Raw genomic sequence first — 25,482 nt, 5'->3', positions numbered from 1 at the left:
TTCAGACATGTTGGAATTTAGTATTTGGTAGACTATGACATTACAGTTATGCCAAAAGTACTAAATTCAAAACAAAATTAAAAAAGTTCATTTTAAGCTAGGCCACAAATTACTACTTGTAATTATGGCTACTTCCCATTAAAGACGACTCAAATTCAAATCCAACAAGGTGTGAATTTTTAGTTTTCTTAACGTGCTGTTTTACTTTGAAATGGGCAGGAGAATTATGTAACTGTTTTTATTTTCTGTGTGGATAATCACAAAACACAGCAGAACATAATGGTAAACTGGTGACATCACATGGGATCCAGTAAGAAATATGCTGCTTCAATCTGTTATACCGGTCACCTTGCTAGCCAACAAGTTTGAGCATAAAAGAAAAAGAAAATGTGCTTAGTACGAGTGAACAAAGGATAAATTTCATCTTGTAGGTGAAAAACTTAAGTATCTTCACTCATGGCTTCGCCACTCGTGAAAAAAGCTTTTCTCCCACTCAATGAAAGATATGTTATACACTTGTAGCAAGCTAATAACCTCGATATAATTTAAAGCAGAAAACCTCAATTTATTCAGAATGCAACCAAATTACCAAAAATGGATACTTGGAACAGTAAATCCACCAAAGACATCTTTATTTTACTATATACTTTATTTTATCAGGGTAGTTCACTTAATTATAATACACTTTATCAGGGTAATTCTTTTATTTATAATATACTTTATTTTATCAGTGTAATTCATTAAGTTATAATATACTTTATTTTGTCAAGGTAATTCATTAAGTTATAATATACTTTATCAGGGTAACTCATTAGGTTATAGCAAACTTTATTAGGTAATTCATTAGTTTATAATATACTTTATCAGGGTAATTCATTAACTTATAACATACTTTTTCAGGGTAATTCATTAAGTAATAACAAATTTTATCAGGGTAATTCACTGAGTTATAATATACATTTCTCCCTGAGGCCCTATCTTAAATACCATCAATCCAAAGGATTTTTCTTGTAGTTTACCTTACATAAGGCAAGTTCATGTTCAAGAACTTGAGGGTCTGTTGAGTTAATGTTTGGTTCTACTGCCAATCTGTTTTCAAACTTCTCAAACACTTCATTAATGTTATTCAGCTCCTGGTTATACGCTGTCCACGCTCCATAAATTTTATCTACTCGATGACTACGCTCTTCAGAGGCAGAGAGAATATTATTCCAACGTCGCTGAAGTGCATCAAGGTCACGCTGCATGTTGGGCTGGTCCATGATGTATCCAGCCTCTGTACTCATCTTCTCAAAGACAGGGAGCTGTGTCTCACACTCCTGGAGAAATTCCTGTTACAAAAACAAGAACAATACAGAGGTAATTTAAGGAATTTTTTCAGAGCTAGATTATAATACAGTGCAAAATCTTGCCTAAATATAGTCTAGTCTCGATTATCAAAATTTCAATTATCAAAAAATTACTTAAATATGCTGACAAAAGTAGATATAAAATAATAGACGTCAGAATCAAATTTAATTTGCTTATCTAATAGTTGGGTTTATCTAATTCCTTATCAGGCAGGAGATTAATCACATTACTGACACTTTACTGTAGTTTCATGTAACACATTAAACAAAACAATTAACATTATTTGACATCACCCCATAATTTGTTTTTAAAACTGATATCTATCCTAACCAGTAAAGTTCAATATGTTTGGAAGACCAGTCGTATAGTATTTTTCAACCTTCACAATCCATGGCATGAGTTGCTCAGATAGGTTCTGGTACATCTTCAAATGGGCTGCAGTGTCCAACAATTGCAAGAAATTGGCAAGACAGAGCACAGGTAGCTTGTAACACTAATATGGATCGCATGCCTAATGACTAAATATTTATTCATAAGAAATGTAAATGTCATTATATCCATTAAAAGGCAATTATGAACTTGTTATATCAGCAAGTTCAGCTGTCATAAATTCAGGAAATTGACTTATTTCCTGCCTAAGTTTTTAAGTCTCAAAATCTAACCTATAACACACTATTGACTATCCAATGCCAATAGCAGTCCTTTAACAATGCAGGGTAACAATCTGTAATTAAAGCTAAAAGATGAGTCAGGAGGGGGGTTCAACTCCGTGTATTTCAGAAACTGTCTATTACCTAACTCATATACAACATCTTGACTGAAACATGTCATGGAGATCATTTACAATCAACTCTATTTATCTAAAAGTTTAATCCAACGCTTTTTCTTTGAAGCATTTCAGTTGGCTTTTTGACACTAAATTACACCAGCTAATCATATTTTACTTTAAAAAAAAGACATGGGAACAGAAGCAGTTGTTAAAATGTTCTGTTAACTTGCCTTCACCTTTTCTGACACTGTAGACAAGAAGAGAGTGAATGAATTAACATCTTTACCTGGTGAAGGTCATATATATCCTTGGCTTCCTGTAGATTTGAACACTTTGGCAGGTCAGTAGCACAATATTTCTCTGCCTTTATGATCCAAGGCATGAGCTGTTGGGATAAATTCTGGTACGTTTGCCAATGGGCCACACTGCCAGTCAGTGCTGTGCTGCGGTCCTTGGCACGGGCACATAGGCTATCCCACTGGCGTCTCACTGTTGTCAGTTTGGATTTTAGGGCAGCTGTTTCCCGAGATCTGAAGTTCTGAGACAGACCCCTTGCATCTTTCTCAAGTGTTTCTAATGTGATATGGTTTTCATATACCTCTGAAGCAATGGCCTAAAATAACAAAGATAAACATGTATTATTAATATCATCAAACACAAATATCTTTCCCCAGATTCTTCTTCACCAACATCTATTAAAACATTTTCAATACTAAATTAAATATAAAATAACTGTTTTAATTTCACATACTTATTAAAGCAAATTATCAATTTATTTAGTTAGATAAGGTAGTGCAGCAGCCACTCAATCTGAAACCTCCTTATTATACAACTTCTCTTATAACATAGGAATGGTCAAGGAACCCATTACATTGGTCATATAACACAGGAATGGTCAAGGAACCCACTACATTGGTCATATAACACAGGAATGGTCAAGGAAGCCATTACATTGGTCATATAACACAGGAATGGTTAAGGAACCCATTACATTGGTCATTTAACATAGGAATGGTCAAGGAATCCATTACGTTGGTCATATAACATAGGAATGGTCAAGGAACCCATTACTTTGGTCATATAACATAGGAATGGTCAAGGAAGCCATTACATTGGTCATATAACATAGGAATGGTCAAGGAACCCATTACATTGGTCATATAATATAGGAATGGTCAAGGAACTCATTACATTGGTCATTTAACATAGGAATGGTCAAGGAACCCATTGCATTGGTCATATAACATGGGTATGGTCAAGGAACCCATTACATTGGTCATATAACATGGGTATGGTCAAGGAACCCATTACATTGGTCATATAACATGGGTATGGTCAAGGAACCCATTACATTGGTCATATAATATGGGTATGGTCAAGGAACACATTATATTGGTCAGGGCAGAGAATTGTTGGAACATATCTAAGTCTGTAATATACTATCAAGACAGTCTTGCTGGAACAGATCAAAGTTTTTGTTTTAATACACTATCAGGAGAGAGACTTGAGGAAACACACCTAAGTTTGTATTTTAAATCACAATCAAGACAGAGACTTGATCAAACATCTAAGTTTGTGTTTCACTGTACTCTCAGGACAGAGATATGTTGAAACAAGTCTCAGTATAAGTCCCCTTTACTTAAAATACGGGTCACTTGGGGAGGGTCACTATGAACAGCATTATAAAGGGGAAAAACTGTATATTCATTTCAAACATAAGGACCATTAATTTCTTAAGGTGAGACTTTTTCTAGAATAATTATAGATAATCTTGATTAAACTTCTGTCAAATAATTATAGATAATTTTGATTCAACTTTTTGGAAAATATTGCTCATTCCTTTCTGAAGCCTAAAATTTCAACAAAAATCTTTCTCTCTATATCATAGTTTGTTTATCACATAAAGAAGGCACCCAGAGCATAGTACTAGAATGACGGTCATGACTTACATTAGCTTTCTCTAACTGCTGGTCTGGAGTATCATTTTTGTTTTCATACACTTCATTTAATTTCTTTTCCTTTTCATTCAGCCAGTCACAAAAGTTGTTCAGCCTCTTGTAATATTCAGTCCATTTGGCAATGGTAGCTTCCAGATCTGCAAGTTTAGCATTCAGACGGACAGATACATTCTCCAATCTCTTGTCGATATCGGTCATCTCTCCTTTTAGGGGCCCTCTTCGTTCCCTACTGGCACCCTCACAAAGAATAGCATTGAGTTTCTGCATCTCATTAAGGCTACCTTTGAGCTTGCTAAGTGTATTCTGCAATTCCTGTACAAGAAATATAAGTATGTATAATTATATTATTATATTAGCAAATAACACACATTCAAATTAAAGTACACACAAGTATGTTAAACTCTAAGTTACCCAAATTTCTGTATATTTCTATATATTTTTATATATATCAAAAAAGTTCTAATTTAGAGCCAATAAAAAAATGGATCTGTATTTCTTTACTTTTGATCAAATTCTGTTTATAGTAAGCACATTAGACAGGTCCTGATGGAGTGTCAAACAGGCCCCTACGGAGTGTTAGACAGGTTTCTAAGTAGTATTGACAAGTCTCAAGGTAGTGTTAATCAGGTCCCCATACAGTGTTAGTCAGGTTCCTATGGAGTCTTAAACAGGTCCCCATGCAGTGTTTGTCAGGTTCCTATGCAGTGTTAGACAGGTCTCTAGGTAGTGCTAATCAGGTCCCTATGGAGTCTTAAACAGGTCCCCATGCAGTGTTAGTCAGGTTCCTATGCAGTGTTAGACAGGTCTCTAGGTAGTATTGACAGGTCTCAAGGTAGTGTTAATCAGGTCCCTATGGAGTCTTAAACAGGTCATCATGCAGTGTTAGTCAGGTTCCTATGCAGTGTTAGACAGGTCTCTAGGTAGTATTGACAGGTCTCATGGTAGTGTTAATCAGGTCCCTATGGAGTCTTAAACAGGTCATCATGCAGTGTTAGTCAGGTTCCTATGCAGTGTTAGACAGGTCTCTAGGTAGTATTGACAGGTCTCATGGTAGTGTTAATCAGGTCCCTATGGAGTCTTAAACAGGTCATCATGCAGTGTTAGTCAGGTTCCTATGCAGTGTTAGACAGGTCTCTAGGTAGTATTGACAGGTCTCATGGTAGTGTTAATCAGGTCCCTATGGAGTCTTAAACAGGTCATCATGCAGTGTTAGTCAGGTTCCTATGCAGTGTTAGACAGGTCTCTAGGTAGTATTGACAGGTCTCATGGTAGTGTTAATCAGGTCCCTATGGATTCTTAAACAGGTCATCACGCAGTGTTAGTCAGGTTCCTATGCAGTGTTAGACAGGTCTCTAGGTAGTATTGACAGGTCTCATGGTAGTGTTAATCAGGTCCCTATGGAGTCTTAAACAGGTCATCATGCAGTGTTAGTCAGGTTCCTATGCAGTGTTAGACAGGTCTCTAGGTAGTATTGACAGGTCTCATGGTAGTGTTAATCAGGTCCCTATGGATTCTTAAACAGGTCATCATGCAGTGTTAGTCAGGTTCCTATGCAGTGTTAGACAGGTCTCTAGGTAGTATTGACAGGTCTCATGATAGTGTTAATCAGGTCCCTATGGATTCTTAAACAGGTCATCATGCAGTGTTAGTCAGGTTCCTATGCAGTGTTAGACAGGTCTCTAGGTAGTATTTACAGGCCTCAAGGTAGTGTTAATCAGGTCCCTATGTAGTCTTAAACAGGTCCCCATACAATGTTAGATTCCTATGCAGTGTTAGACAGGTCTCTAGGTAGTGTTTACAGGCCTCAAGGTAGTGTTAATCAGGTCCCTATGTAGTCTTAAACAGGTCTCCATACAATGTTAATCAGGTCCCTATGTAGTCTTAAACAGGTCCCCATACAATGTTAGATTCCTATGCAGTGTTAGACAGGTCTCTAGGTAGTATTTACAGGCCTCAAGGTAGTGTTAATCAGGTCCCTATGTAGTCTTAAACAGGTCCCCATACAGTGTTAATCAGGTCCCTATGTAGTCTTAAACAGGTCCCCATACAATGTTAGATTCCTATGCAGTGTTAGGTCTCTAGGTAGTGTCTCTGTAATATTTTGAATGCATAGCAGGTAGCAGAAAATAATCCAGAAATGAAATATGGGTTTTTCATTTTAGTGATCTGATGTGATTTGGATTTTTAACGTAGCTTTAACAATTTTTCAGTCATATCGCTATGATGTCTGCAATCAAGCAGTTTATAGTAATGTCTAGCACTGGGGCATCATGCCGCAGACATGTAGCATGATGTCCCACCCAGTCACATTATCCTGACACCAATCCAACAAGTCCTAACACTAACCTCTTAATGCTGAACGCCAAGTGAGGCAGCTGTCGGTACCATTTTTATAAGTCTTTGGTATGACTTGGTCGGGAATCGAGCCAATGACCTCCCTCATCCAAGGCAGACACTCTAACCACTAGGCCACTGGAGTGGTAGGTTTTTCATTTGATTAAAAATAGCTGACACAAAAATAATAATAATCAACAGCAAATTCTGCAAGCTGCAGGCACTGAGAAAATCATATGACAGGTTTTGTTTTGGCAGAGAAACATTTATATCTGATTGTTCCCTAAATGTTCATTAAGATTTTTCTTTAAATATTCATTATTATTGTTCCCCAAATGCTTATTATTATTGTTCCCTAAATGTTTATTATGACTGTTTCCTAAATGTTCATTATGACCTAGTTATATTGCACCAAGATACTAGATTTACCAAAAAAGGATAAAATATGCAAAACATAACACCAAAATGCCAAGAAGTGAGAGATATGTAACAATCAAGTGTTCATTTGCTATAGCAATATGCAACAATCCTTTATTCATTTGCTACAGAAATACATAACAATCCTTTATTCATTTGCTATAGCAATATGTAACAATCCAGTGATCATTTGTTATAAAAATATGTAACAATCCTGTGTTCATTTGCTATAAAAAATATGTAAAATCCAGTGTTCCTTTGCTGTATGTAGCAATCCAGTGTTCCTTTGCTATAGAAATATATAACTATCCATTGTTCATTTGCTATAGCAATATGTAACAGTCAAGTGTTCATTAGCTACAAATCACAAAATTGTTGCAACACACTAGAAAAAGGAGGCTGAACAACTGTCAAAAAATACATGGACTCAAAGACTGGAAAAGAACACAAAATTCCTTATAGTAATGCTTACAGTTGACTCTACAAAAGTGAATAAATAAGTTCAGTCTTACTTAAAAATAGTAGTCAGTACAACTCAAATTCTTTTAAGACAAACAAAACACTGTGCTTATATTAGGTTCAGTCCAATCCATCTTGAAATGGAACCTAACTTTCCAAATCAAAGTGAAAATGAAACCAAACTGAACCTTCTGGAAAATAAACAGCAATAATTTATTAACTTAGAAAACAGCAACCAGCCCATAATATCTGCTTTATGTTATCTGCCACAATGTAAATTTCTTCCATAAATTCTGTATATAAAAAAATATATATAAAAACAGTGTACCTGAATGTATGCATTCTTCATCATGATTAACTATATACATCACTTATGTGTGAATCTGGATTCTCCAACTATAAAAACAGATTCTGTCCACAAAAAAACAACCAATATCTCCATGCCCTGAGGCTGCTTAAAGATTTATCTTCTTCATTTTCTTATTTACAAATCCTGTTTTTCGATAAAAATCAATTTTCAATTAGTTTAATCCAACACACAGCACATAGGCTAATGTGTTTTGGAATATACGCAATATCTTCTCAATGTTTACAACTGTCAAATCAAGGCCATTAAAACATATATCCCCCTTTCTAATCCCACCCCCTCCCTTCCTCTCTCCTTGATTGCAGCAGAGTTACAGCTTAAGGCAGGCAAAGTATACCTAATAAATATTGGCAACCATGTAGTCTGAATTACCATATATGTCTGCAGTCTAAATTGGCCTCACACTAGGCTGCATGAATTACCATATACAACTACATCCTACACAGACTTCACTTGTACATTACATGAATTACCATATAAAACTGCATCTCAAGCAGGAATTACTTTGTACACTGCATTTATTACCATATACATCAGCATCTCAAACAGGCCTTACTTGTAGATTGCATGAATTACCATATACATCTGCATCTCAAACAGGCCTTACTTGTAGACTTAATTACCATATACATCTGCATCTCAAACAGGCTTTACTTGTAGACTGCATGAATTACCATATACATCTGCATTTCAAACAGGCCTTACTTGTAGACTTAATTACCATATACATCTGCATCTCAAACTGGTTCCACCTGTGGATTACATGAATTACCATATACATCTGCATCTCAAACAGGCCTTACTTGTAGACTGCCTGAATTACCATAAACATCTGCATCTCAAACAGGTCCCACCAAGAGATTGCATGAATTACCATATATAACTGCATCCCAAACAGGTCCCACCTAGTTATTGCATCAATTACCATATATAACTGCATCCCAAACAGGTCCCACCTAGAAACTGCATATACTGAGATGCGACAAAACTTACTGCACTTACGTTTAGTTCTATACTATGTTAGATAGGTCAAGGTCAACACATATCAGTAGCTTTCAAGAATAAACATTGGATTTAGTTACATCAATATGGCAAATTATGTAGAAGTCAGGAATAAAATTCTCAACATTGTGAGAATTAAGTTTTGCATGATTTTTTAAAAAAAGTATTTGTGAATGTGATCCCTAATCACAGTGGAATATTGACCATTTCTGTCCACTTGAAGGATAAGCAAGCTAGGTTGTTTCAGTTGAAAATGGGTCAGTGGCAACATCTGCTGGACATAAGAGTATTTAATATATATTTAATTTTGTCAGCTTAATCTGCTATGCTGATGAAAAATAAGATAACGGTTCTATTTTTGGTGCATTTTACTGAATGGATGATATACTGATTCTTACAATTCCTGACTTCTTCACATAACTGCATTTTAGATTCAAAATTGGACATACTGGTCACCTCAGGGCCATCTTTCTTCTGCTATTTTAATATGTTACAAGTACTGTTTCTGCAACTCTAAGAAATTTTAGTCTGTTCATGTCTGCACTGAGGTGAACTGGTGGCACAAAAAAAAATGCCAAAATACACGCATAATCAAAGTGCAAATGTTAAAATGTAAACAAATAGGTGGATATTATAGTTGCTGCCTTGGAGAGTAGCATATGGAGCAAAAATGTATTCAGTGTCGACAGCAGAATGTAAACTGATTGACCTTTGGTTTTACTATGTACACACTCATATAATTCACTGTGAGGAATGTGGAAGAAAATTCTATGGAAATAATTGCTAAATCTGAGTCATTACCAAGCTCTTTCAGTGTAAATACACTCATTACCAACTCTCTCAGTGTAAATATAGTCACTTACCAACATCTCTTTCTGTGTAAATAGTCATTACCAACTCTTTTTCTGTGTAAATATAGTCATTACCAACTCTCTGTGTAAATAGTCATTACCAACATCTCTTTCAGTGTAAATAGTCATTACCAACTCTCTGTAAATACAGTCATTACCAAGCTCTCTTTCAGTGTAAATACAGTCATTACCAACTCTCTCAGTATAAATGCAGTCATTCTCCAGCTCTCTTTCAGTGTAAATAGTCACTATCAACTCTTTTTCAACTCTGTCTAAATTCAGTTAATACCAACATCTCTTTCAATGTCAATACAGCCATTACAAAGTGCTCTCTTTCAGTAAAAATAGTCATTACCAAACTCTCTTTCAGTGTAAATAGTCATTACCAACCTCTCAGTGTAAATACAATCATTACCAAGCTCTTTCAGTATAAATATTCATTACCAAGCTCTTTCAGTGTAAATACAGTCATTACTAACCTCTCTTTCAGTGTAAATACAATCATTGGCAAGCTATTTCAGTGTAAATAGTCATTACCAAGCTCTTTCAGTGTAAATAGTCATTACTAACCTCTTTCAGTGTAAATGAAGTCATCACAACTCTCTTTCAGTGTAAACAGTTATTACCAACCTCATTTCAGTGTAAAAAAAGTCATTACCTACCTCTCATCAGTGTTAATACAGCCATTACCAACCTCACTTTCAGTGTAAACCATCATTACCAAATTCTTTCAATGTAAATACTCATTATCAACCTCTCTTCAGTGTAAATACCTATTACCAACCTCTTTCAGTGTAGTCATTATAAACCTCTCTTTCAGTGTTAATAGTCATTACCAACCTCACTTTCAGTGTAAATAGTTACCAACATCCCTTTCAGTGTAAACCATCATTACCAAAATCTTTCAGTGTAAATACGGTCATTACCAAACTCTCATCAGTGTAAATAGTCATTACCACAATCATTAAGTGTAAATAGTCATTACCACAATCATTAAGTGTAAATAGTCATTGCCAACCTCTCTTCAGTGTAAATAGCTATTACCAACCTATCTTTCAGTGTAAATAGTCATTACCAACTGCTCTTTCAATGTAAATAATCATTGCCAACCTATCTTTCAGTGTAAACAGCCATTTCCAACCTCTCTTTAATGTAAATAGTCATTACCAAAATCTTTCAGTGTAAATAGTCATTACCAACTTCCCTTTCAGTGTAAATAGCCATTACCAACCTCTCTCTCTCAGTGTAAATAGTCATTACCAAACTCTTGTGTAAATAGTCATTACCTAAATCTTTCAATGTAAATAGTCATTAAAAAACCTCTCTTCAGTGCAAAAACAGTTGTTACCAACCTCTCTTTCAATGTAAATAGTCTATACCAACCTCTCTTTTAGTGTAAATTATCATTAACAAAATCTTTTGGCATAAATAATAATTACCAACCTATCTTTCAATGCAAAAAAAAACCAGTCATTACCAAATCTTTCATTGTAAATATTCAATAACCATCCTGTCTTCAGTGTAAATAGTCATTACCAACCTCTCTTTCAGTGTAAATAGTCATTATCAACCTCTCTTTCAGTGTACATACAGTAATTACCAGCCTATCTTTCAGTGTGAACAGTCATCACCAACCTCTCAGTGTAAATAGTCATTACCAGAATCTTTTAGTGTAAATAGTCATTACCAACCTCTCTTCAGTGTAAATAGTCATTACCAACCTCTCTTTCAGTGTAAATTTCTACTACAGAATACACAAGACAAATCCAAAGCCTAGATACATTCTGTTTTGACTTTTCACTACTTTAATGAAATAATATATACAGCAGATTACTTTTTTTTAAAGCAGATTCAAGTTTCCCCCACAAGCCTTAGGACATTCTCAGGTGTTTTAATTCTGTTTTGCTATTTGTTTAACGGTATTCTTTTCTATTTAACAAGAAAATGTTTTTCAATGAAATTTTAAAAGATTAAAATAAAGACTTCTCAAAAAAGTTGCATCAATTCAAATTGATCATCTGTAACACCATATATTTCTTTAAGCAGATTTAAGTATTAAAATCAATTTACAATGTCTAATAATTAACAAAGCATTTCACTTAAGTTGTAACAATACATTTTTTTAAAAATTGGGGCTTTTATTAGGTTTGATGGAAAGTTTAATACATTTGGATGTATTACAGGTTTAACAGAAAGGTCTATATATTTAGATGTATTATAAGGTTTGACAGAAAGTCTATACATTTAGATGTATTCCAAAGTTTGACAGAAAGTCTATACATTTAGACGTATTACAAGGTTTGACAGAAAGTCTATACATTTAGACGTATTACAAAGTTTGACAGAAAGGTCTATACATTTAGATGTACTGCAAGGTTTGACAGAAAGTCTATACATTTAGATGTATTACAACGTTTGACAGAAAGGTCTATACATTTAGAGATATTACAAGGCTTGACAGAAAGGTCTACACATTTAAATGCATTCCAAAGTCTGACAGAAATGTCCATACATTTAGATGTATTACAAGGTTTGACAGAAAGATCTATACATTTTGATGTATTACAAAGTTTGACAGAAAGGTCTATACATTTAGATGTATTACAAAGTTTGACAGAAAGGTCTACAAATTTTGATGTATTCCAAAGTTTGACAGAAAGGTCTATACATTTAGATGTATTACAAGGTTTGACAGAAAGGTCTATACATTTAGAGGTATTACAAAGCTTGACAGAAAGGTCTACACATTTAAATGCATTCCAAAGTCTGACAGAAAGGTCCATACATTTAGATGTATTACAAAGTCTGACAGAAAGGTCCATACATTTAGATGTATTACAAGGTTTGACAGAAAGATCTATACATTTAGATGTATTACAAAGTTTGACAAAGGTCTATACATTTAGATGTATTACAAAGTTTGACAGAAAGGTCTACAAATTTTGATGTATTCCAAAGTTTGACAGAAAGGTCTATACATTTAGATGTATTACAAGGTTTGACAGAAAGGTCTACAAATTTTGATGCATTCCAAAGTTTGACAGAAAGGTCTATACAGTTAGATGTATTACAAGGTTTGACAGAAAGGTCTACAAATTTTGATGTATTCCAATGTTTGACAGAAAGGTCTATACATTTAGAAGTATTACAAGGTTTGACAGAAAGGTCTATATATTTAGATGTATTACAAAGTTTGACAGCAAGGTCTACAAATTTTGATGTATTCCAAAGTTTGACGGAAAGGTCAATACATTTAGATCTATTACAAGGTTTGACAGAAAGGTCTATACATTTAGATGTATTACAAGGTTTGACAGAAAGGTCTACACATTTAAATGTATTCCTAAGTTTGACAGAAAGGTCTATACATTTAGATGTATTACAAAGTTTGACAGAAAGGTCTACAAATTTTGATGTATTCCAAAGTTTGACAGAAAGGTCTACACATTTAAATGTATTACACAGTTTGACAGAAAGGTCTATACAGTTAGAAGTATTACAAGGTTTGACAGAAAGGTCTATACATTTAGATGTATTCCAAAGTCTGACAGAAAGGTCTACAAATTTTGATGTATTCCAAAGTTTGACAGAAAGGTCTATACATTTAGATGTATTACAAAGTGTGACAGAAAGGTCTATACATTTAGAGGTATTACAAGGCTTGACAGAAAGGTCTACACATTTAAATGTATTCCAAAGTCTGACAGAAAGGTCCATACATTTAGATGTATTACAAAGTCTGACAGAAAGGTCTATACATTTAGATGTATTACAAAGTTTGACAGAAAGGTCCATACATTTAGATGTATTACAAAGTCTGACAGAAAGATCTATACATTTAGATGTATTACAAAGTTTGACAGAAAGGTCTATACATTTAGATGTATTACAAAGGTTGACAGAAAGGTCTACAAATTTTGATGTATTCCAAAGTTTGACAGAAAGGTCTATACATTTAGATGTATTACAAGGTTTGACAGAAAGGTCTACACATTTAAATGTATTCCAAAGTCTGACAGAAAGGTCCATACATTTAGATGTATTACAAAGTTTGACAGAAAGGTCTACAAATTTTGATGTATTCCAAAGTCTGACAGAAAGGTCCATACATTTAGATGTATTACAAAGTTTGACAGAAAGGTCTATACAGTTAGAAGTATTACAATGTTTGACAGAAAGGTCTATACATTTAGATGTATTCCAAAGTCTGACAGAAAGGTCTACAAATTTTGATGTATTCCAAAGTTTGACAGAAAGGTCTATACATTTAGATGTATTACAAAGTTTGACAGAAAGGTCTACACATTTAAATGTATTCCAAAGTCTGACAGAAAGGTCCATACATTTAGATGTATTACAAAGTTTGTCAGAAAGGTCTATACATTTCGATGTATTACAAGGTTTGACAGAAAGGTCTACACATTTAAATGCATTCCAAAGTCTGACAGAAAGGTCTACACATTTAAATGTATTACAAAGTCTGACAGAAAGGTCTACACATTTAAATGTATTACAAAGTTTGACAGAAAGGTCTATACATTTACAGGTATTACAAGGCTTGACAGAAAGGTCTACACATTTAAATGTATTCCAAAATTTGACAGAAAGGTCTATACATTTAGAAGTATTACAAGGTTTGACAGAAAGGTCTATACATTTAGAGGTATTACAAGGCTTGACAGAAAGGTCTATACATTTAGATGTATTACAAGGTTTGACAGAAAGGTCTTTACATTTAGAGGTATTACAAGGCTTGACAGAAAGGTCTATACATTTAGATGTATTACAAGGTTTGACAGAAAGGTCTATACATTTACAGGTATTACAAGGCTTGACAGAAGGGTCTATACATTTAGATGTATTACAAGGTTTGACAGAAAGGTCTATACATTTACAGATATTACAAGGCTTGACAGAAAGGTCTACACATTTAAATGTATTCCAAAGTTTGACAGAAAGGTCTATACATTTAGAAGTATTACAAGGTTTGACAGAAAGGTCTATACATTTAGAGGTATTACAAGGCTTGACAGAAAGGTCTATACATTTAGATGTATTACAAGGTTTGACAGAAAGGTCTATACATTTAGAGGTATTACAAGGCTTGACAGAAAGGTCTATACATTTAGATGTATTACAAGGTTTGACAGAAAGGTCTATACATTTAGAGGTATTACAAGGCTTGACAGAAAGGTCTATACATTTAGATGTATTACAAGGTTTGACAGAAAGGTCTATACATTTACAGATATTACAAGGCTTGACAGAAAGGTCTACACATTTAAATGTATTCCAAAGTTTGACAGAAAGGTCTATACATTTAGAAGTATTACAAGGTTTGACAGAAAGGTCTATACATTTACAGGTATTACAAGGCTTGACAGAAAGGTCTATACATTTAGATGTATTACAAGGTTTGACAGAAAGGTCTATACATTTACAGGTATTACAAGGCTTGACAGAAAGGTCTACACATTTAAATGTATTCCAAAGTTTGACAGAAAGGTGTATACATTTAGAAGTATTACAAGGTTTGACAGAAAGGTCTACACATTTAGAGGTATTACAAAGTTTGACAGAAAGGTCTACACATTTAAATGTATTCCAAAGTTTGACAGAAAGGTCTACACATTTAAATGTATTACAAAGTTTGACAGAAAGGTCTACACATTTAAATGTATTACAAAGTTTGACAGAAAGGTCTACACATTTAAATGTATTACAAAGTTTGACAGAAAGGTCTACACATTTAAATGTATTACAAAGTTTGACAGAAAGGTCTACACATTTAAATGTATTACAAAGTCTGACAGAAAGGTCTACACATTTAAATGTATTACAAAGTTTGACAGAAAGGTCTATACATTTAGAGGTATTACAAGGTTTGACAGAAAGGTCTACACATTTAAATGTATTACAAAGTTTGACAGAAAGGTCTATACATTTAGAGGTATTACAAAGTCTGACAGAAAGGTCTACACATTTAAATGTATTACAAAGTTTGACAGAAAGGTCTATACATTTAGAGGTATTACAAGGCTTGACAGAAGGTCTATACATTTAAATGTATCACAAACTTGGAAAACGGAATGAAAATATTGATGGAAATGGCATGTATTGTTATTCATACACTTGTTATCAGTTTCCAAGAATTATTCTTTAAAATGAATTAGAATGAAAACTTGAAATGTATTAAGACTCTACAGATAACCACAACAATAGGGGTTAAACAAGGGCCATAACTCTGTACAATTTTGCTAGAAAACAGTATAAATTTAATATGACCAAGAGCTTCTTAATATAAACTCTCCTATCAAATCAGGTTTCAGTCTACAAAGTTCTTCAAAAGCTAATGAGCAGAAAATGATGGGGAGAGTTCTAAGTAAACTGGGGCCATAACTTCTTTAATGTTAGCCAGGAAATTTGTGAAAATCAACCCTCACCCAGGTCTTTCTAATATAAAGCTTCAAACCAAATTTGATTTCAGTTTATAAAGTTCTTAATAAATTACTGACTGGCAAGGATATTGGAGGGCAAAGTCCAACAGGAGATGTAGCTTTATTAAATGTTACTCAAAAAATGGTGACAACTGAACTTGACCTTGGTTTTCTTCATTTATAACTTCATATCAAACTGACCTAACATCACTTGTCAGTCACGCTAACCTGTTAACCAATTAGCATAATTAGACCCACCTCCAGGTATTATATAAGCCTGCCATTTTCATCCAACAAGCTTGCTGTTGCAATAATGAATTGGATAATATTTACAAATGATACGATTATCAATTTTTCAACTGATAATGTGTCACTGGGGGCTTTATAATTATGATAGACAATATCAGATTCTTTAAATGGAGATGTGCTTTTTATTATATTCCCCAATACTAGATGAAACTTAGATTGATAAAGGTCACATGCATGACAAACTGAACATGGACTTGTCTGATGGCAAGAACCATGTTGTTTGCACAACGGTATGTAGAAAAGCATGTCCCATCAATAATGTGAGGGGATTAAATAAGAAAATTTATATTGAACAAATCTGCTAAAATGAACACATAATATGTTGGAGAACCTCCTAACCTTGAGCTTTGTTCTAAGGTATTTCTTCTAAAGGAATCACTGGATCCAAGACTGCATTATTTTAAAGTCTGACATTTTAATGTTAGTCTGTCCCAAAAATAATGTATTACTGTCTCAATATTTCAGATAACTGAGTGAGCTTTTGCTTTCATCCATTGATCTTTAGGAAGGGTGGGGAATACAAGTTTTAATTAATCATAAAGAAATACAAACATCCAATAATACTAAGCAGAAACTATAAGTTGTGGCATGAAATGCAGTGATGGGACACAGGAAAGTCACAGGTACATGTCATCTCTATTAATCCAGCAGAGGTTGAATTATTCTATAGTCCAAACAAAAAGATATAAATTAATGCCACACAAAAAAAGAATATGCACATGCACAATCTGGAAAATCTGTGTATAAAAACAAAAATTTATAATCCTGATATATTTCACCTGAAAATTATCAATTTTCAGCAAATGTTCCCTATAACGATAAAGAAAACTGATAAAATTATTATCACCAAATTTAGCATTTTGAATAGGTCAATATAATCACTTAGATGAAAAGCAAGATAATCAAAAAGACAACTTCAGACCTATAGTTCTTTTTGTAGCCTGGTCTGCCCCAACAGGTGAGGTGGTTTTTCCAACAGAATATACATGCAGGTACAAATAAACAGACAGATGAATGGAAAGACAGACAAAGTAACACTGCACAACTGGCAGACACTTTTAAGCAGTTCCATTGCAGCAATAGTTTAAACTTCTCAAATTCATATCCTCTGTATGTGTGTGTATGTGTATGTGTGTGTGTGCATGCATGCATGTGTGTGTGCATGTGTCCATGCATGTCTGCATGCATGCGTGTCTTTGTGCCTTTATGGTGCTTTTCTAACTGATACAACATTCATGTACACAGATCAAATTAAGATAGTGAAAAACAAGCAGACAAATGCAAACAGATATGCAACAGACAGACAAACCTTTTTGGACTGTAAGTCCTTTTGGGCATGGTCCTGCCCAGCAGCAGCTGGGGGCTGCTCTAACTCTTCCTCAGCCTTTTTAAGATATTGCACAAGATTGGCCCTCTCTTTCTCATAGTTCTCCCACTCTTGAACCTTTTGCTGCAAGCAAAAAACACAGAGAATACAATATAATTGTCATCAATACATTGTGTGACTTGTTATCAATGTAAAATTACTTGCATATGGTGAAAACACTGCTTTAAAGATGATGCTAATGACCTAAATAAATTAGACTGTGTCAAATATTGTTAATCTAACTTACTTTGTGACCCTTCTAACACCACTTGTAAGTCATTATGCACTGTGACTAGTCTGCTTTCTTGGTGCCGAGATGCTACCTGGATTTTTGTGAAGGGGTATCTCCCCTTGTCACCAAAACAATGGGTGAGCTGGGGAAAAATGGGGTGGGGGATGGAGAGAATTTGCCATAGTCTCTTTCTTCCTTCTCCACTCTGTTTGGTCTCTGTTTTCTCTCTAGTTGTATAAGCATTAATCTCTTGACTGTTTCTAAGCTTAATCTGTTCTTTATCTGAGTGTGAATATTGTTTTGTGTTGAGAACACCCTCTCACAGTCTGTCATTGCAAGGGGCATATACACAGCTAGCATAGTCAGCTTCAAGACACTGGTAAAATGTTCTTTATGACAGTTTGTAGAATTTTCCACAGTACACACGTATTGTTTCAAGGATATCTCTGCTCCAAAATAAATATTATCTGGTGAATGTCCTAAAGTTCAGATGCCAATTTTCAATATAAAATGTTATTTTTTTACATAATTTCTGTAAATATTACACAACATACCTCCCATTTTGGTGTTACTTGGAATGGACAGATGTAATTTGATAAAATAAGTATCCTTACTAATTATGTTTTTTTTTCAAATAGTTTATCTAAAGGTTAAATTGCAGAGAGCACATTTTTATATGCATAACTCTGAACTATTTTTGCAGGAGTTCTCATTCATATCTGCATTCAAAGAGCGAATAATAAAACTTTTGCATAATTTGCACACCTGCACACCATGGCAGCATGTCTGTTTCTTTTAAGTATGCATAATATTGATATTAGTATTACTCATTTCTTGTCGAATGAAAACTTATATACAGACAGATATGGTATGAAGAACATAAACAAAATTTTCATCAGTGTTATTTGCATCGTAAATTTGTGCAATTATGTGATTTAAATCCTACTTTCAGGAATTTAGAGTTACCTCCCCTATGTATCACTAATTCTCTTACCTTGAGTTTGGTATGTTTAGCTGCAGCAAGGTGATCTGTATCCTTTAGTTTCCGTTCCATGTCCTGTAGGGACTTGACAATGAACTTAGGTGCATTCTTGTCCTGCTGGAGTCGTCGGCCAGCCTCAATCTCTGCCAGAATGTTTGCTTTTTCTGCCTCCAGTTTACCCATCAAGCCCTGATATAACACAAAACAGTTTCTTCTGATTTACTACAGGCTGAAAATTAAGCTATCTGGCAGTGAACAAAATTAAAACTGCTGGGCAAATAAAAATTTCCTGTTACCTGCAACAAAATTTTACATAAATAAGAAGAAGAAAAAATCTTAATTTTAAAGTACAATCAAAATGAACCTCTAAATTCCAGGCAAGCAGCCAGTTTACAGATTGTACAACAATAATAGCTTAGAATTCAGAAGAATGTCCACCATATGTCTGTACAGTTTCTAAGTTGTTTACTCACAGAAAAATCCTGTTTAATGTAAATGTTACAGCTCATCACTCATCTAGAGAGATTCAACAACTTTTGTCATCCTTCATAAGAATTATCAAAATTACATTTCATCGCAAACTGGTTCTTGGATCAATAATTTGACTAAGTCAGATAAGATGGGAATTACCAGTTAAGGAGATAATAGATCCAAGTACATGAATATAACATTTATTACTACTTGTAATGATTTTAACAGGCTCATTTAGAGAATTACAAAACAAAGGGTTGCTTTTTCTTCTCCTTTCCTTTTAAAGGAAAAAGACAATGTAACTTGAAAGTACTGAAAAACAATCAAAGTTCATTCTTTGCAATCAACCAAGTTACCACCCATACTGTAAATCAAACCAAAGAGCTGATATATTTTAAAATAAAAGGTCTGTCAACTCAAATGTGATGATGCCATTGAGTTATGACTGAGATTTGTCCAACAAAATCTAATGTGAAATTATGACAGGATTTCAGAGTATACTTCATGTTCATACAAGACTGACCTGAGAGATACTACATTATAAGCATGCATCTACTGGAGTTTTATGGCACATCAGCACAATCATGGCTATATGGTGACAAGTAGGTATACAGTTATACACGTGTAAATTGCACAAAATTCTTTATGAACAAAAACCTTTGAAGTAAACATAAACATGAGGTATCACAAGGAAAAAGGTTAAAATGTAAATATAAAGAAAAGCATATAACATTAGGAAGATAAACTCATCGAAACCAACATAAACATGACGTACTACATGATAAAAGGCAAATATATTAAAAATAAAATATAAAGGCAAAACATAAAATCACTCAAGGGTCGAAAGGTCTGTTATGTAACCCGTACTCTCTCAAAACGTACATCATCATAAAGTTCCTTAATTAAGTTCATGTCCTAAAACTTATTTTTTCACAAATAAGATTATGTCCAATACCTCATGCATACTAAAAATAAACATGGGTATGCTGTTAGTAGACTTTTATTACCTATACCAATCTTCCACAATTTGCAAACAATTTACTACATAAAAATTCAACATGTAACAGGACTGAAAAAGTAGTTTCTGACAGCAAAAGCTATAGAAGCAAAGACCTGTCACAATTAATTCAGATCAGTGTGATTCTACTGGACTATTACTCTTTTTGTGCAGACTGAAAAAAATTAAGGACAACAATAACTATCTTCTTTTAATGAATAAAGTCTATCTTTGAGTCTCATTAAAAACAAAAATCAGAAAAAAACTATGATTTTAATCATTTCAAACTAAAACAAAAAATAAAAAAATTAAAGTGGCAGTAACTTATCACTTGAATAATTAATGACAAAAATGGTTTTTAAAACTGCAAAGAAGTTATAACCAAAAGCTATCATCCAACCTTTATTTACTGAATCTAAATATGTTTTTGAAAGCGATCAACAATTTTTTCTGCAATCATAACTGCTGATAAATTATTTGAATCTGTAATAAACAGAGTAAGAGCGTGTACACATTGTGTCTCTTGGTTGCTATATTGTTTTGTATTTACTTTTATAAAACTAAAGAAGAACAGAATGGTTTTCATTTCATGCAACTGTGCATAGCTGAATAATGGTTGTTTACTTTTTTATTAAGTGTATTGCCAAATAATGGTTCCTTACTTCATATTCTTAATTTTGTATATTTGTGCATGAATGAATAATGGTTGCTTACTTCATGTTTTTTATTAAGTGTAATTGTGCATGGCCAAATAAAGGTTGCTTATTTCACATTTTTTATTTAGTGCATTTTTTGTTCATGTCCGAATAATGGTTACTTACTTCATGCTCCTGTAGGTAGGTTCTAGCATCCTCAAGGCCATCAATAAAAGGGTTGTCCATAACCAATTTGTGTGCTTCATCCAGCCAGCTGGAACGCTTCTCAATGTTATCTCGAAAATCATATGCCTTGCTGAACAAGGCTGACTTCTCAGAGGTTTTGTCCATGTGAGGCGTAAGACCACTGAATCTTGATACAAGTTCACCCAGTTTTTTCTTCTCACGGGTTTTATCAGCATCAGGTGAGTCACGGAGAAGTTCTTCAAGGTTTTCCTGCAGCCATTTGGCATCATCTGTGCATTTATTCATATTCCGCATGGATTTCTGTATAAAGTACATTTTAAAGATGAAATAAATGTACTCAAGCAGAAACAATGACATAAAATATACTCCGAGACAATCACACAAATGTACCCAAGAAGGGACAATCACACAAATGTACTCAAAAAGAGACAATCACACAAATGTACCCAAGAAGGGACAATCACACAAATGTACTCAAAAAGGGACAATCACACAAATGTACCCAAGAAGGGACAATCACACAAATGTACTCAAGAAGGGACAATCACACAAATGTACTCAAGAAGGGACAATCACACAAATGTACTCAAGAAGGGACAATCACACAAATGTACTCAAGAACAGACAATCACACAAATGTACTCAAGAAGGGACAATCACACAAATGTACTCAAGAAGGGACAATCACATAAATATACTCAAGAAGGGACAATCACACAAATGTACTCAAGAAGGGACAATCTCACAAATGTACTAAAGAAGGGACAATCACACAAATGTACTCAAGAAGGGACAATCACACAAATGTACTCAAGCAAAGACAATCACATAAATGCACTCAAGCAGAGACAATCACAAAAATGTACAAAAGTTGACAAAAGCACAAATGATTTGCCATGGCAAAACTATCGGGATTGTCATCATTCTAACATTCTGGGCAGCTCTACACCACAATGTCATATCATTCTAACACATTCTGAGTAACTGTACACCAGTGTCACTTTGTTCCAACACACTGTTGGTAGCTCTACACCACAATGTCACATCATTCCAACATTCAGGGTAACTATACACCAGTGTCAATTCATTTCAACATATTCTGGGTAACTCAACACCACAGTGTCATATTATTCAAACACATTCTGGGCTGCTCTACACCACAATGTAACATCATTCTAACACATTCTTGACAGTTCTACATCACAATTTTACATAATTCTAACATATTCTGGGTAAGTCTACACCATGATGTAACAACATCCTAACACATTCTTGACAGTTCTACACCACAATCTTACATCATTCAAACACATACCTGACAGTTCTACACCCAAATTTTACATCATTCTAACACATTGTGGGTAACTCTACACTATGATTAAACAACATTCTTGACATTTCTACACCAACATTTTACATCATTCTAACACATTCTGGGTAACTCTACACTATGATATAACAACATTCTAACACATTCTTGACAGGTCTACACCACAATTTTACAGCATTCTAACACATTCTGGGCAACTCTACACAACGATGTAACAACATTCTTTACATTTCTACACAAACATTTTACATCATTCTAACACATTCTTGACAGCTCTACACCATGATTTTACATCATTCTAACACATTCTGGTTAACTCTACACCTTGATATAACATCATTCTAACAGATTCTTAACAGTTCTACACCATGATTTTACTTCATTCTAACACATCCAGAGCTCTGTACCACATTGTCATTAACATTTTACAAAGTTCTAACACATCCAGAGTGGCTCTGTACCACATTGTCATTAACATTTTACAAAGTTCTAACACATCCAGGGTAGTTCTGTACCACATTGTCATTACCATTTTACAAAAGTTCTTAATCCAATTCATTACTGTAATGCTTTGTTTTTAATTCCACAGATTAAATTTCATATAGTATCACACACATTAGAATACCCTTTAAATAATGAACCATTTCTAATAAAACCATTGATAATGAACTATTTCTAATAAAACCATTGATAATGAACCATTTCCAATAAAACCATTGATAATGAACCATTTCTAATAAAACCATTGATAATGAACCATTTCTAATAAAAACATTGATAATGAACTATTTCTAATAAAACCATTGATAATGAACCATTTCCAATAAAACCACTGATAATGAACTATTTCTAATAAAACCACTGATAATGAACCATTTCTAATAAAAACATTGATAATGAACTATTTCTAATAAAACCATTGATAATGAACCATTTCCAATTAAACCATTGATAATGAACTATTTCTAATAAAACCATTGATAATGAACCATTTCCAATAAAACCACTGATAATGAACTATTTCTAATAAAACCATTGATAATGAACCATTTCTAATAAAACCATTGATAATGAACCATTTCTAATAAAACCATTGATAATGATCTATTTCTAATAAAACCATTGATAATTAACCATTTCCAATTAAACCATTGATAATGAACTATTTCTAATAAAACCAGTGATAATGAACCATTTCTAATAAAACCATTGATAATGAACTATTTCCAATAAAGCAACCTGAATGTTAATTTCAACAGAGACTTATTAAATCTATAGCAACAATTCTTTGTAATCATCAACAACAAAAATAATATTAATCTGTCCATTGCATTGGTATGAAAGTTCCTTAGTAATGAAAACAATAAATTTATAAATGCTGCAATTCACAGAAACACCATACATTTCTCTGACAATGATGATAATTTCTTACCTGAAATTTGCTCTGCAGTTCTTTGTATTCATCACTGGTTAGGTTTTCCTTTTGAAGCTCTTGAATCAACCCCTCCACAGTTTGCACAAAGTTACCAAACTCATCCAGTCTGAAACAGGAAGACACAATTGTAATTATTGTTTACCCTTTTGCAGGAAAATTCCTGTACTTCCTATCTGTTGAGAAATAGTTTTTGGTTATTTGAAAGTATACATTCACTTCATTAAAACGTGATAACATGACCCCCTGGTCTCATGTGACCCCCTGACCCCCATGTGAAACCCTGGCCTCATGTGACCCCCTGACCCCCATGTGACACCTTGACCCCATGTGACACCGATTAATTAGATTGCTGTATTTATTCACTGTACCACTATGTTACATACATCTGTAACATGATTCTTTTGTTCTACTTACTCACCGTACCAATATGTTACATACAACTGTAATATAATTGCTGTACTTATTCATTTTACTACTATGTTACATGTTCATTCTACCAGTTTTAAAGATTTACTGTACATCTATGCTACCTTATTCATTGTACTGCTGATACCTTTCACTGTACCACTAATTTGTATATTCACTGTACTTACTGTTACATATTCACTGTACTTACTATGTTATATATTCATTGTCCCCACTATGTTACATATTCATTGTATCTACTGCTGTATAATCATTGTCCCTACTATGTTACATATTAAATGTCTCCACTATGTTACATATTCATTGTCCCCACTATGTTACTATTCATTGTATCTAATGTTACATAATCATCATCCCCACTATGTTACATATTCATTGTCCCCACTATGTTACATATTTATTGTATCCACTGTTACATAATCATTGTCCCCACTATGTTACATATTCAATGTCTCCACTATGCTACACATTCACTGTACCCACTTACATATTCATTGTACCCACTAAGTTACATATTCATTGTACCCACTATGTTACATATTCATTGTCCCCACTATGTTACATATTCCTTGTCCAAACTATGTTACATATTCATTGTGTACCCACTATGTTATGTATTCATTGTACCCACTATATTACATATTAATTAAACCAAAATATTACGCACATCTGTAAAACAATGAACCCATAAATCCCCAACCTTGGCATCACTTATCTTGTCTGGGGCATTCAGCTAAAAGAAAACATACTATATCGTTATTTCAACATCTGGTACATGAAGTGACAGGACTCACTTAGCATTGTATTCCCTCCACCTTTCTGGGAGCTGTTTAAGCCCCAGAAGTGTAGCATCTAGTGCTGTTTTCAGTTTTTGCCACCGCTCCATGTGCTCCTGATACAGGTCACGGAGGCTGTGATCTCGTTTGTCATGTTGTGCTAGCTGATTACACAAGTCTCCCATCGTGTCTAAACTTTTAGTCATTGTCTTCTGGAAGTCACCATCATGAAACATTTGCTGGAAAGAGACAATTTGGAATGCAATACAACACAACATTATCATCAAGGTTATGAAAATTCAGTGTTTTCCCTGTTGATTCATACACTTAAAGATCCTGAAAAGAATTGTAATACATTCTCAAGACGGCTTC

General features: G+C 33.9%; 1 protein-coding gene across 1 annotated transcript in view; it reads right to left on the bottom strand.

The window, feature by feature from the left end:
* Positions 1-25,482, bottom strand: part of LOC149804453 (nesprin-1-like) — a 572,886-nt gene that overhangs the window by 410,126 nt on the left and 137,278 nt on the right. Inside the window, exons 19-26 of the mRNA XM_089940603.1 lie at positions 25,129-25,349; positions 23,906-24,014; positions 21,123-21,443; positions 18,846-19,022; positions 17,563-17,703; positions 4,069-4,389; positions 2,406-2,732; positions 1,020-1,331 (exon numbers count right to left, since the gene is read on the bottom strand). Coding sequence (XP_089796729.1) covers positions 1,020-1,331; positions 2,406-2,732; positions 4,069-4,389; positions 17,563-17,703; positions 18,846-19,022; positions 21,123-21,443; positions 23,906-24,014; positions 25,129-25,349 — 1,929 coding nt within the window. The remainder of the gene's footprint in view (positions 1-1,019; positions 1,332-2,405; positions 2,733-4,068; positions 4,390-17,562; positions 17,704-18,845; positions 19,023-21,122; positions 21,444-23,905; positions 24,015-25,128; positions 25,350-25,482) is intronic.

Source organism: Sinohyriopsis cumingii, chromosome 2, assembly GCF_028554795.1.
Source record: "Sinohyriopsis cumingii isolate HCF-2022 chromosome 2, ASM2855479v2, whole genome shotgun sequence".
In the NCBI taxonomy this organism is placed as follows: domain Eukaryota; kingdom Metazoa; phylum Mollusca; class Bivalvia; order Unionida; family Unionidae; genus Sinohyriopsis; species Sinohyriopsis cumingii.
The sequence above is the reverse complement of the archived record's forward strand: the minus strand, read 5'-3'. Positions and strand labels throughout refer to the sequence as shown.